The 13,676-nt window shown below is 36.7% G+C and overlaps 1 protein-coding gene across 2 annotated transcripts in view; it reads right to left on the bottom strand.

The window, feature by feature from the left end:
• GNAI1 (G protein subunit alpha i1) overlaps nt 1–13,676 on the bottom strand; it is an 85,224-nt gene that overhangs the window by 4,686 nt on the left and 66,862 nt on the right. For both annotated transcript variants that reach the window (XM_060632327.3, XM_060632328.3), the window contains 3 exons: nt 11,165–11,293; nt 4,881–5,010; nt 3,314–3,467 (listed from right to left, as the gene is read on the bottom strand). In XM_060632327.3, the coding sequence (XP_060488310.1) occupies nt 3,314–3,467; nt 4,881–5,010; nt 11,165–11,293 (413 nt within the window). The remainder of the gene's footprint in view (nt 1–3,313; nt 3,468–4,880; nt 5,011–11,164; nt 11,294–13,676) is intronic.

Below are 13,676 nucleotides of genomic sequence, written 5' to 3'. Positions count from 1 at the left end.
TTCTTTCTGATCATTCATCACTAGTGTATGGAAATGAAAAATATTTTTGCATATATACCATGTATCCTGCAAATCTACTAAATGCATTGATTAGTTTAACAGTAGTTTAGTGGAGTCTTTATATATGTATACATATATAAAGATGTTGAATAATATGTATATATAATACTATAATCAAATAATACTATGTTGAATAAAAGTGGCAAGAAAGGGAGTCCTTGTTTTATTTCTGATGGGTTTCCTTGTTTTGTTGAAGTATGATGTTAACTGTGAGCTAATAAATGGCCTGTTTTGAGGTACATTATTTTGAGTTTTTAGCATAAATGAATGTTGAGTTTTGTCAAGTGGTTTTTCTGTATCATTTGAGAAGATCAAGATTTTTATCTTTAACATTTGCAAATGTTTAACCACTTTACCACTTTTACCACTTTAACAAAATTGAACTACCCTTGTATCCCTGGAATAAATCCCACTATATCACGGTGTATAATTATTTTAAAATATTGTTGAATTTGGTTTGGTAACATTTTGTTGAGGATTTCTGCATTTAAGTTCACCAGGGGTACTGGCTTGTAATTTTCTTATGCCATCCTTGTCTAGTTTTGGTATTAGGGTAAAATGCTGTCCTCATAAAATGATTTTGGAAGTGTTCCTTTCTCTATTTTTCTTTTGCAAGAGCTTTAGAAGGACTGGTATTAATTATTCTGTAAATGCGGGTAGAATTCATCAGTAAAGCCATCTGGTCATGGACATATTTATTGAGAGATTTTGATCATGAAGCAATTGGTCTGTTTAGATTTTCTGCTTCTTCATGATTCAGTCTTAGTAGGTTCTAAGTTTCTAGGAATTTTTCTACTTTTTCTAGGCTGTCAAATAAGTTTATATTTTAACTCTTTAGGTGGCTAGCAGACAACCATATACTTCACAAATCAAAATTGAGTTTATTGGTACTCTGAAATTCTAAAGCAATAAACTGTGTCTTATTGACAGATGTTAATGCAACCTGTCAGTTAAAAATATGTTTTGAGAAAAAAGCTTCTTGAACAGAGTGCAGAGCTTAACTTGCTGTATATATTATGGGTAGCTAGACTGCAAAATGCCAAGAACTAAGATACATGAATAAACTCATGAGCGTATTTCTCAATCTGACTTTAATTCTTAAGAATGGCAAAGATGTGGTGAGAAGGTAATAGGTATTTTCTAGATGTGATAGAACCGTCATGTATAAAGGCAAGTATGATCTGGTTCAAGAATGAAGAACTGGGAAGGATTGGTAATATAATTGAAAGGGAGATGGAGGATATTTGAGAAAACAGTAACAGGAGTTTCGGGTGTTAAAAAAACACGTATATGTTCAATAAGCAGCTGGAAACTCAAGCCTGAGGCTCTAGGGAGAAATTAGAGTTGACAATGGAGTTCAACGTGGTGAGGAAAAACATGACCATGAAAGCAGGGAGCGCTAAAAGATTGCAGGTTGCAGATGGAATGTGGTGAAATGCCAACATATTGATATTTTAACAGAAGAGGTGCAATAGGAGCAGGCAGAGGTGGAGATAAACCCACCTCTGCCTGCTCCTAGTTTAGAGGCTACACAGGCAGGAATTAAAAGTGGAGGTTGCAGCAAGAAGCAATGGAATCATGACTTAGAGCATGTAGTGAGGACTTTACATTCTAATCCTGATATTGGCATTGTGAAAACATTATGCAACGCTCTCTGTGTTCAAAGATTGTGAGATCACGGATTCTTAGTAACTTGACAACATAAGAAATATCCTTTCTTGGCTGCTCTGAAATCCCTGTAGGTATGTGATATTTATGGATTCATTTGGGCAACTCTGGTAATATTAGAAAAAATGGCTACTTCATAATAGAAAATGACAAAAATAAACTGAAAGACAGATGAAAGTAAAGGCAAAACTGAGCCACCTTGACTCTGGATAACTTCAAACTCAGGCCTACAGTTTTATTCTTAATGAGCACTAAAATGTTTCTGAACAAGGTGACAGGATACGAGGACTTTCAAAAAGAACACGGAAGTTTAAAAATAAGCAACTGTGTGAAATTTTTTTGAATCAACGTATGGAAGTACACAAAATGACCTGCAATAATGAGTAGTGTGATTATATTTATCCAAGAATCTTCCCCTTTGGTTCTAATGAGAATTTAACTCTGGCAGTCTGGTTGTTAACAGGCTGGGTGCAGGCACGCTCATAGACCTGGGGTTGGATTTAGACTGTCCTTGAGCCCCAGTGTTCTCACCTGCATGAGTGGGATGTAAGAGCACTGAAATCATAGGGCTGTTTTATCTTAGGCCTGTGAAAAGGCAGTAAATACTCAGTGTACTATTAATATACTCAATACAAGACTACCTTTGTGTTTATAATGAAATAAATTCTTGAGACTTTAAAAAAAATAAAGGATATGGTCAGGGCAACTTGTTTTCAATTAGCTAAATTAACCAGACTCTTCAGAATATTTGGGTTTAGAGACCATATAAACCAGTGGTAGTCAAACTCTCTTTGAGGCACAGAATCTTTCTTCCTCATTAAAATAAAATCTTATTCAGAAACCTAATATGTAAAACAGAGAAACAAAGTCACCCTGCTTTAATAAGAGAGATGCTGTGTGCATGGATAGGGGAGGGAGGGAAGTATCTTTAGTCCCTGTACCTACTTTTCAGTAGCAGCCCAGGAGGTGCTCTAAGGAGCTAAACTAAAACCAAGTTTTAGCTCAACTTCTGATTTTACAAATGGGGTACTGAGACCCAGATAAATTACCTGCCTTGTTCAAGATCAAAGAGCTAGTTACGGAAATGCCAGGACCGCATCTCAGGTCTCCTTTTCTAAGTTCAGGCCATTGTCCACAGCAGGCGAATTACAAGACCATTAACAGTCTCCTTACCAGTGTTGGGATTACTTGTGAAACTGTGTGACTCCCCTGAAAAATAAGCGGTTCGCGGATTCCTTCTTCATTTATAACCCTTATAACTACGGTTCATGTTCTCTTATAGTAACATGCAGCTTTTTTTGTGTGTAAGAGTACATCCGTCTCTGAGATTAGGCCGTGAACACAGACTGGTCTTATTTACTGTGCATCACACATACCTGACAGAAGATCATCATAAAAAAATTACCTAACAGCTTTTCCATTTGAATATGTTATTTCCAATAATCTTAGCTACACCTCAAGGAACTACTTGTACTTGAATGTAGTTTAATAATTTTAATTAAAGGTGATCTACAACTGAAATCTTGCCTTAGGGGAACTTCAGTTAGAAATACATGACTTGACAAGTTATCCACAAGTAAAATACCTGCATATTCTGGATAGCATATAGTGAGAGGGCTCTTTTTGATTTTTTCTTCAAAGAGATCCTTCTTGTTTAGAAAAAGTATAATAGACGTGTCTGTAAACCATTTGTTGTTACATATGCTGTCAAACAACTTCATGCTTTCATGCATTCGATTCTGTAACAGGAAAGAATACAGTTTGTCACAACACGAAGGGTTTTGAAAGTATTACTTTTAAAAAATAGTGTTATCAGAAGAGAGAGCTCGGTCAGCTGAAAAATAATGTAGCACAGAAATACATTCCCGCCATTTAAGAACAAGTATTGATTGCAGGTGAGATGAATGTGTACACTACTCATCACTTTTTGCATTCAACCCGTACTCGCACAGTGCCCACTATGTGTCACTGTACCTGGGAACACCCTGCTGCAGGACCCTGCAATCTAGAGACACCAAGTGTGAACATTCAAAAAGAGATCTCACTGTTACAAAGTTAATGGAAGCTTCTCCATTAAAAGATAAGTAAATGTTTTTAAAAATTAATAAATTGAGCAATTAGCCCAACCCTCTAAATATAATGGTGTGTGAGGGACGGAATCCTCCACCCCAGTTTCCTGTTCTTCTAGTATACGTGGTATCAAAAGGACACTGACAGAAAGGAATATGTGATGGTGAACTGCACTATAATTGCACGTGCCTGATTTTAAAAATACAAAAGTGACATTTTGATCTCTTTTTCCCCAGTCTGTACTAAAGTTAATTTAGAATGACAGTGCTCTGAGGCGCCTGGGTGACTCAGCTGGTCAAGTGTCTGACTTCAACTCAGGTCATGATCTCGCAGTTTGTGGGTTCAAGCCCCGCGTCGGGCTCTGGGATAATAGTTCAGGGCCTGGAGCCTGCTTCGGATTCTGTGTCTCCCTCTCTCTCTCTCAAAAATAAAGACTTAAAACATTTTTTTTTTAATGACAGCACTTTAGGAGCGCCTGAGTGGCTCAGTCGGTTGAGCATGTGAATCTTGATTTTGGCTCAGGTCTTGATCTTGCAGGTCATGAGTTTGAGTTCAGGCCCCGCAGAGCTTGCTTGGGATTCTCTCTTGCCCCCTCTCCCTCAAAAATAATAAACAAACATGTTAAGGATAAAAAATAAAATGACAGAACTTTAAATTTCTATATAAAAATATTTTCCCTAGATTAATGGTACATTGCAACACCTCTGAAAATTACACGGCAATAGCAAAGTATAACATGGATTAAAGATTACAGAGCTGGCAGAAGTAACAAGTGAAGAAAAATGAGCCTTGGACTATTACAGGAGTTTACTTTTAGTCACTTCCTAGATAGCAGATACAGGAAATGCATAATTAAGCATATCGGGTTGAAGGGAGATTAACTCTCAGTCTTTTCTTATTCTTGGGGTCCCTCTGTGCTTCTTTAGTGTACTTCTCTTTCAGTATATACAAAGAAGAGCCAGAGGAAAGAGCCTGAACTTTCAAATAACTCACGCCATTAGCGAGAATTACTCAAGAATTATTCTCAGAAAAATCCTTGGCAGTATCTCCAGCCCTTCATCTTTCACAGTGGTTCTACTTGCCATTTCCTCATCTTCGGCTAGAACCAGGTCATAGTCACTCAGAGCCACACAGAAGATGATGGCGGTCACTCCTTCGAAGCAATGAATCCACTTCTTCCGCTCGGATCTCTGTCCTCCCACATCAAACATTCTATAAGAGAAAAAAGGAGTTGGACATCACCTTAAATGTTAGAAAGGGGTTCTAGAATATCATCAAAAAAGCTCCAAATTGCAGGGGGAATGTGGGATGGGAGAAAAGAAAAGGACATTACACGGGAGGAAAATGATGTCACAAATTGGTTTTCGCAAAGGGAAAAAAAAGTCTGGTTTTTAAAATTTTTGATTGAAAACAAAGCTCAAAATACCCTCAAAAAACAACACATTCATTAACATACGAGAACACTTAGATCAGAACATGAAAGCAGATACAAATGAGTGGACTGCACTATGAGTAAACACTGACAAGTCACAGGAAGCAACTAGGGAACGCAGAGATTAGAGTAAATTCAATTTGCCAGAGTCACAGAACATTAGAGGCAGAGGACACGGTCCCTTCTTCCCACCACAAAATGTTTTAATTCTTTCAGAGGCTAAAAGTAGGACTCTGACATAAAGGGGAAACCTCATTTCCAGGTAAGAAAATGCTGGGTGAGCAAGTGACACTTAGCTGGGGCCAACAGGTGGCCTAAATTAAAAAGCAAAGCCAAGGTATAGGAACAAAAATAAGAAATAGGAGACAAATGGGTTTCCTTACTGAATAGTCTTAAAAGTTAGAGGAAAAAACCCAATTTTTATACAATGTTTAACTGCAGACTATTGTAGCCTGGTGTACAAGGTAGTAACACAAGCAGCATACAGAAAATGATCTTTTCATTTTTTTCTTATAAGAATTTATGAAGTTAAGCAAAGGTTGAAATGCACATAGAGTGTTATGCAACCTAGAAATAACCACTTATATAATGGAAACACTATGCAAACTGGTGCATTTTAAAAGGCTCCATTCATCTAGATGGTGCACTAATTAAAATAGTCCCTATTTAATTCTCAGGCAAAAAGAATTTCCCTGCAGAATAGTATTGGCCTATAAAGCAAATCGGAGTACATCAACTAATATTGTTACTTTTATCATTATTTCAATGCCGTTCATTCTACTGGGTTAGCTAGTGATTTGTTCCTTAAGTATGATATATAACAAAATGATTCTACCACACAGTAAATTAAAATGGGTTTAACACACAAAAAGGAGAGCTGGTAATAAAGATTAAATAAGAACAAAATAAAAGAAATTAAAATGATTACCCATTAACAGAATTTGAAAATAACCTTACCAAAAAGGCTTTATTTACTTTAGGTAACTTCTCTGATCCAATGTTACATGTATCTTGACCACTCAATATAAAATAACAAGCAAACCCTTTCCATCCCATCCGACATTTTCCTTCTGTGATGGTTTTGTGTGTCAATTTGGCTAGGCCAATTTGACTAAATAACGCAGTTATTTAGTCAAACACTAACCTAGGTGCTTCTGTGAAGGTATTTTACTGCTGTGCTTAACATCTAAAATCAGTAGTCTCTCAGCAAAGATTATCCCTGATAAGGGGAGAGACCTTATCCTATCAGTTGGAGGGCCTTAAGAACAAAAACTGAGGTTTCCCCCAAGGAAAATAAATTCTACCTCAAGACTGAAACATCAGTTCCTGTCTGAGCCTGCTGTCCTGCCCTACAAACTTGACACTTGCCAGGCCCTGTGGTCACGTAAGTCAATTCCTTGAAATGGACAACCCTGACGTTAGTGCTCAGAGTGGGGTGCTACTGTAACCAACACCTAAAATGGGGGAAGTGGTTATGGAATTGGATACTATGTAGAGACTGGAACAACCTTGAGTTACTACACAATAAAAGCCCAGATTGTTTTGAAAAGATGGCTGGTTCGAAACAGACATCTAAGGTAATAATTCTGGAGATGCTTGGGAGAGAAAGGATGGCAGAAAAGCTTCGATCTTAGAGGATATACATATATCATTCATGAACATGATGTTAGGAGATTTTTTGATGAGGTTCCAGAAGGAAATGAGAAATGTGTTACTGGACACTGGAGCAAAGGCAATTCTTGTTGTAAAGTCGCAAAAACTAGGGCTGGCTGTTAAGAAATTAACTCGAATGTTGGCTGAGGAAATTTCCAAGCAAAATGTGCAGGGTATGGCTTTGGTTCACCTTGTGGCTATAGTAAAATATAAAAGGAAAGAGAAACTGAGGCGGGAACCAGGGAAGAAGCCCATGTGTCAAAGGCCAAGGAACACCAAGGATTTCCAACCACTACAAGAAGCAGGAGGAGGCAAGAGAGGATTCTTCCCAAGAGCCTTCAGAAGGAGCACAGTTGTGCAGACATGTTGATTTTACACTTCTAGCCCCCAGAATTATGAAAGAATATATTTCTGTTGTTTTATGCCACCGAGCTTGTGGTAATTTGTTATAGCAGCCCTAGGAAAGTAATATATCCCCCCTACCTCGTTTTATTCTTCGTTATAGTGATTATCACCTCCTGAACATCTGAACATTTATCTCCCTTCCCCCAACAATGTAAAGACAAAGACTTTGTCATACTTCACAAATTTGTTGAATGAATGCATGAACTATGTCTACAGAATATTTTAAAACACCTTCAAGCAATAATAGACTAGCTTTACTACGTTAAAGATCCACGTCTTGCAAGGCACCTGGGTGGCTCAGTCAGCTATGCTTCTGACTTCAGCTCAAGTCATGATTGCATGGTTCATGGATTCAAACTCCATGTCGGGCTCTGTGCTGACAGCTCAGAGCCTGGAGCCTGCTTTGGATTCTGTGTCTCCCTCTCTCTCTCTCTGCCCTTCCCCAACTCATGATCTGTCTCTATCTCTGTTTCTCTCAAAAATAAACAAACATTAAAAAAAAAAAAAAAGAAAGATCTAGGTCTTCCAGTTATGCTGTGGGAATGTTACATATAAAAAGGCTTTTTAACTTATAATCAAGTAATTTACAGAAGAAATCTCCTAAATTTATTCAGTTTAGAAATGAATAAACTGATACTTCTCAAACTTCAGTATAAATCAGACTCACCAGGTGCATAAAGTTGATTCTGCTGGTCCGGGGACCATACTTTGAGAATCACTAGTCTAATTCATTAGCCAAGGAACAAAAATGACTAAAATCTAATGTAACAAATGACTGTGCATAAGGCATTATTCCTTTTTCACACATACTTTAGAATTATCTTCAAATTCTGAACTTTTTAAAAAGTCATCAAAAACAAAAATATGTTCTCCTTCATATGAACAGATGAAACTTTTTTCTAGCATCAAATAGGAAGTGGATTTGATTTTTCTCAGGTTTCTTTTAGGGAGAGAGGGGAAAGTACAAGGGGATATTGAAGATCATGAGATTTTTTTTTTTTAATTTTTTAATGTTTGTTTATTTTTGAAGGAGAGACAGATAGAATGTGAGTGGGGAAGGGCAGAAAGAGAGGGAGACACAGAATCCTAAGCAGCATTCAGGCTCTGAGCTGTCAGCACAGAGCCCGATGTGGGGCTCAAACTCACAAACCATGAGATCATGATCTGAGCTGAAGTCAGATGCTTAACCTACTAAGCTACCCACGCATCCCCCCCACTTTTTTTTTTTTTTTTTTTTTTTAAGAAAGAGTGCAAGCCAGGGAGAGGGGCAGAGGGAAAGGGAAAATCTTAAGCAAGTTCCACTCCCAGCACAGAGCCCAAAGCAGGGCTCAATCCCATAATCCTGAGATCATGACCTGAGCTGAAATGAAGAATTGGACACTTCATCAACTGAGCTACCCAGGTACCCCCAAGAAGATCCTGAGATGTTCTGACATTCTCAGACTGTCATCTGATAGCACAGTGATCAAGACTCACTGGTACAAAGCGCTGACCGTATGTGCACGTCAACCCTGTAAATACACTCCAAAACCCACTTTACATTTACAGTACTATATGAAAGTAACATAAATTTGTCTTATAATTTTATAATAGAAGGGATGCTTTAATTCTGTATTTGGCAAAAATAGTAAAATTGCTGATTCCTTAAAAGCAATATAGTAGTCCACAGAGACACTTTCCACACTCACAGAGGTGATAAATATATTCTAAAATTATTGTGCTTTATTGCCTCATTTTGAATTTAATTCCAATCATACCAAAATTAAATGAAACTGAAATTTTACATCAGCCATTCATTAAAATGAGACGATGAATTATAATACAAAGCACACAAAATTCAAGAGTTCCCTGTAGAATTATTCTAAGTATATTTCTGCCCTCATTCTTCTGAGACTCAACATATAAAAAGCAAAGTTGGAACCATATGTTTACAATGATAGTAATTTAACAGAACCCAAATCCAAAATAAGACAAAGTTTATCTGAAGTTCCTGACAAACCTATGCTTAAGGCAGCAAGTGAAAACAGTAATGAAACACATCCTGTGAAATTCTACCTCACCCAAGGAGACTAAAGATAAAGGGACTTCCTGGGGGTATCATGGTGAGAGAGAATTTACAGAATCTCAGCACTTGCTTGAGGATGAAATGACAACTTCGAGAAATTGAGGGTAGAATGAAGAGCATGGTCAGGAAAGCGAATGTTTACGATGAATCTAACCAACACTGAAAGTGAATTTTGTACAGATTCCATCAAGTGCCACATGACAGACTGCGCATTTAGCACTGTGCCTTCCCACTGACAGAGCTCTTCCCTCTACAACATTCCCCTGAGAGGCAATCACCCCATTTATGTTTATACCTCCAACAGTGGGCCAGAGTGTAATACCTTCTGGTAAGACTCTTAACCAATCATCCTCTTTACCTAATAGGGAAACTTAATTCAAGTATTCTTACTTGCTAACTTCCAACTCCATGCATTTTCTCCTCAAACTACATTTGTTAGAACAAAGCCATTATCTGAACATAATGACTTAAGTTTGCTTTTAAAATATGGTCTTTAAAACAAAGTAAACAAAAAACAAAACAACAAACCTTTGGAGCCTCATTCTGACAGTGAGCTTCCTTATTTTATAGCTTTAAGATAAATATGACAATAGTTCTCAGATCAGACATATCAGACTATTTAAATATTCATGTTTTACTATTCCTGACTGGTCATTTAATATCCTAAAAGTAGTAAACAGATGAAAAGAAAGTAAATGATTTTGATAAGAGCTATTGCCAGTAAGGAAAAAATTCCAGTGACCGCTTCAACAAAACTTTACCAAGTATTAAGGTACAAAGTTACATGGTCAGACTAATTATGATCTGCAATTCTCTTTAAAAAAGGCAGGGCGATGTTTGGATTTGGGTTTTTTTCTTTTTGGAGGGAAGCTGCCATGGAAAATTAAAATTCAATTTTAGTTTGCTGGAAAACTCAATTACATGAACCAATGAATGTAGAATAAATCAGTGACAAGCGGTAATAAAAAAAATGTATTTAAGATATTCAGGGAAGGAGTCAGAAGTACAGTTGCATATAGGTAACTACTTTCCACAACTTATTTATAAAGAAGCTCACCAATATATTTGTTTTTTATCTTTGACTATAAATCTTTTTTAGATGCTCTCAGAAATTCTGCTTTATTATTTACTATTTCAGAGCACTAGAGTTAACTGAAGCAAAGTCCAAGTGGTTTTTTCATGCTTTAAAAAAGAGGAACACAGGTCTGTAAATCTGAATGCAATGTTTCACTGAGAGTCCCTGGGTCTGGTCTGTCACGACCCGAGTGGACTGGACAAAGTGAGCATTTCCAATGGCTCCAAGTCTGTGCTTCTCTACTCAAACCTCAGTAAGTCAATATTAATTACATTCTACATTAAACGAACATTTTTCAACCTAAAAAAGTACACACGTTTGCATGAATAAGAATTTTCATGAAGACTTTTAAAAAGGTACCCTTCACTTTTAGTATTTCCATAAATAAGCATTTATTCAATCAGTAACTTTTTGTGAAGAATGTAGGACAACACTTTATAATATCAGAGTAATATTTTCTATTCAGAAATAAAAGTCAAAAACTATTTTTATTTAAATCACTTTGAAAAATCTAGGCAAAAGAGACTGCATGGCCATTTTTTCTCAAATAAAAATACAAATATTCCTTCTGAGAATGTTTGTTACCCTCTTTTACCCAAAAATGCTTTGTCCAATAACCTAAGAAAAGTTTTCTTTTGTAATTTTTAGCTCAGTTTTTAAATACTTTTACCACTTTTTTACTAAACAAGGTGTTTTATATCTAAATTTGTAAATTCTATGCTTTGCAGCTACTCACTTAAAATGAAGATCTTTGAAAGTAAAATGGGTTTCAACAATTCCTGTAGTTTTCACTCTAGTTCTGAGAACATCTTGTTGAGTTGGAATGTAGTTTGGTTGTGCTATTCTGTCCAAGTCATTCAAATAGCTGAAAAAATAAACAAGACAATAAGTTAATCGTTAATACAGCCATTAAAGATCTCCTCAATCAAGGAGTAAAACATTTTGATGCATGCAATATTCAAATTACTGGAAATCGTTACATTTCTCGGTAATAAAACAATTTAAGTTTATATGTTCTATTAACTCCCACTGAAATGAAAACGTTTATATAAGTCTCCAGCCACAAAGCTCTTTTAACACTTTTCAAGTGTTGTGTTCTTTGTTTCCTAAGGACACTAGTCATTCTCCTTGTTGGAAACAAAACAGAGTAACAACTTCTTAAAAACCACACAAAACCAACTGTACACTACAAGTTTGTTTCTTAAAATTCTTTACTACACATTTTTTATATAGCACTGTGTTTATTTTCCAGACATTACTCTTGAGGATTCTGAGAATCTTACACTTTAAAGAAACTAATGAGTAACCTCTAGTCGAAGGCTGAATTCAACACTGTTCCTTTTCAACCAGCCTTAAGTTACACATAGGAAAACAGCACACATGCTTTTACTCTGCATTTTACTGGCTCTCTAAATCAATATTCGTATTTTACTTCTCACTGATTTTAGTCACCCACCCATTCAAAACTCTCTGCCAATGATGCCAAATATGTTGTGCTATTCAAATGTAGCGGTGTCATACCACGAAATTATTCTGTGTAAATTATCTCATGCCATTTTATATAGTAAATAATATTGTAGAATGTCCAAATAGAGAGATTAATGTGAACCTCGGTGGTTAAAGAAGCATTCATGGGTGGTGAGGGGTTTAAACAGAAATCTGAATGATGGGACAGAAAAAAAAGAGAATGCCATCCACATGAGGAGAATGAGTAAAACAGTATGGAGACAGGAACAGTCACATCTCGTTTCTCAGAAAGCAAGGCCCCTAGGAAGGGTGATGCAGAAATTCAAAAGAGAAGTCTGGACTTAATCTTAAGGTCAGCTGATCGTGGGGACCATCCCTACAGTGTCTTCTAATAGCTGAGAGTAATCAGTCAATGACGATTTAGAAGACACATCTATGTTTATTACAGAGAGGCACTAACTACTGCAATGTTAATTGAGGTTATCCTCTGAAACTGTTCCTTAGCCATTTACAACAGGTCTTGCGAACAAAAGGAGCTTAATAAATATTTGATTTGTAGACATGGAGGTCAAAAGCTATCCAAACACTGAGTAATCAAAAATGTTTTAAAGACAGTTAAGTATATGTATGTGATACTAGAATACAACGAGAGAGGACACCTTGAGTTATCTGTATTATTTGCTGAACTTAAAAGAATCTTATTATCTAACTGCACTGGTAATAATCCCCCAGTACTTATCTGTGTTTTTAATTCCACATATATAACGTTATGTATTATTGTAAGAAAATCTAACTTAATAAACAGGCCATGGCAAGATTTTACTCATTGTCCCTTTTAAGTAGTGTTACTCTCAAAATGGGCTTTGATTACTCAGATTCATTTCTTTGCTTAAAACTGCTTCAGAATTGCCTCTAAAGATAACGCACATTTATATTTCAACGTGACAAATAAGAAAAACTGGCACTATGAAAAACTCCAATTGTTTTAAATGATCACAAATTTAAAGTAAACTGGTGCTTGGACAGTCGTAATGGGCAACTTGGCAGCCCCTCCCCCCCCCTGCCCCGCCCCCCCCAGTCAAAAACTCGGAAATCAAGATGTACTGTAACCACTGTGGAGGAGAAAATTTCTGTGACTTCCTTCATTCTTGGAAAATGGTTCCATTGTTGCCATCTTAAGGTCAGAACCACTAGTAATGAACTACTGGGGAGACAAAATGGCTTATTCTTCTCAGTGCACTGTACACAGGAGACAAGCCTTGGCCATTAGACTGCAGGGGTCCAGGAAGTACCACCATATGGGGAAACACACTTCGGTCGATTGTCCCCGAGAAGCACCCCTTTACTACTGAAAAAGCTCCCCTTGGTGGGCTCGGCTAAGAGCACTCTTCTCAACATGACAGGGATTCCCATTTAGATCTTTCTGCAGGTGCTCGTGGTGCTAAAGCAAATAATATGGTGTAACAGTTATGTTCTTCTGTAAATAATTTTTTTTCTAATTTCTCTTCTACCTTCTGTAAAGTATGGTTTGTTAGTTCATTCATTACTAAACAAAGGCACAGTGAATGACAATTATGTGTCAGGCAATGAAGAAAGAACATACGGTAGATGTTACTGAAGACACTTACTGAATTTACAGTGTAGTGGCAGAGGCAGGAAGTAAATAATTTCAACAAAAATACAAATCAAATTATTCAAAGTAAATGTAAATCTGTCAGCGTTCTGAAAAAAAAATTTTGTGTACTGTAAGTATATAAAACAGGGAGGCAAAGACCTAATCA

The sequence above is a fragment of the Panthera onca genome, chromosome A2 (assembly GCF_046562875.1).
Source record: "Panthera onca isolate mPanOnc1 chromosome A2, mPanOnc1 haplotype 2, whole genome shotgun sequence".
NCBI classification, from domain to species: domain Eukaryota; kingdom Metazoa; phylum Chordata; class Mammalia; order Carnivora; family Felidae; genus Panthera; species Panthera onca.
This window is presented reverse-complemented; position numbering and strand designations above follow the sequence as displayed.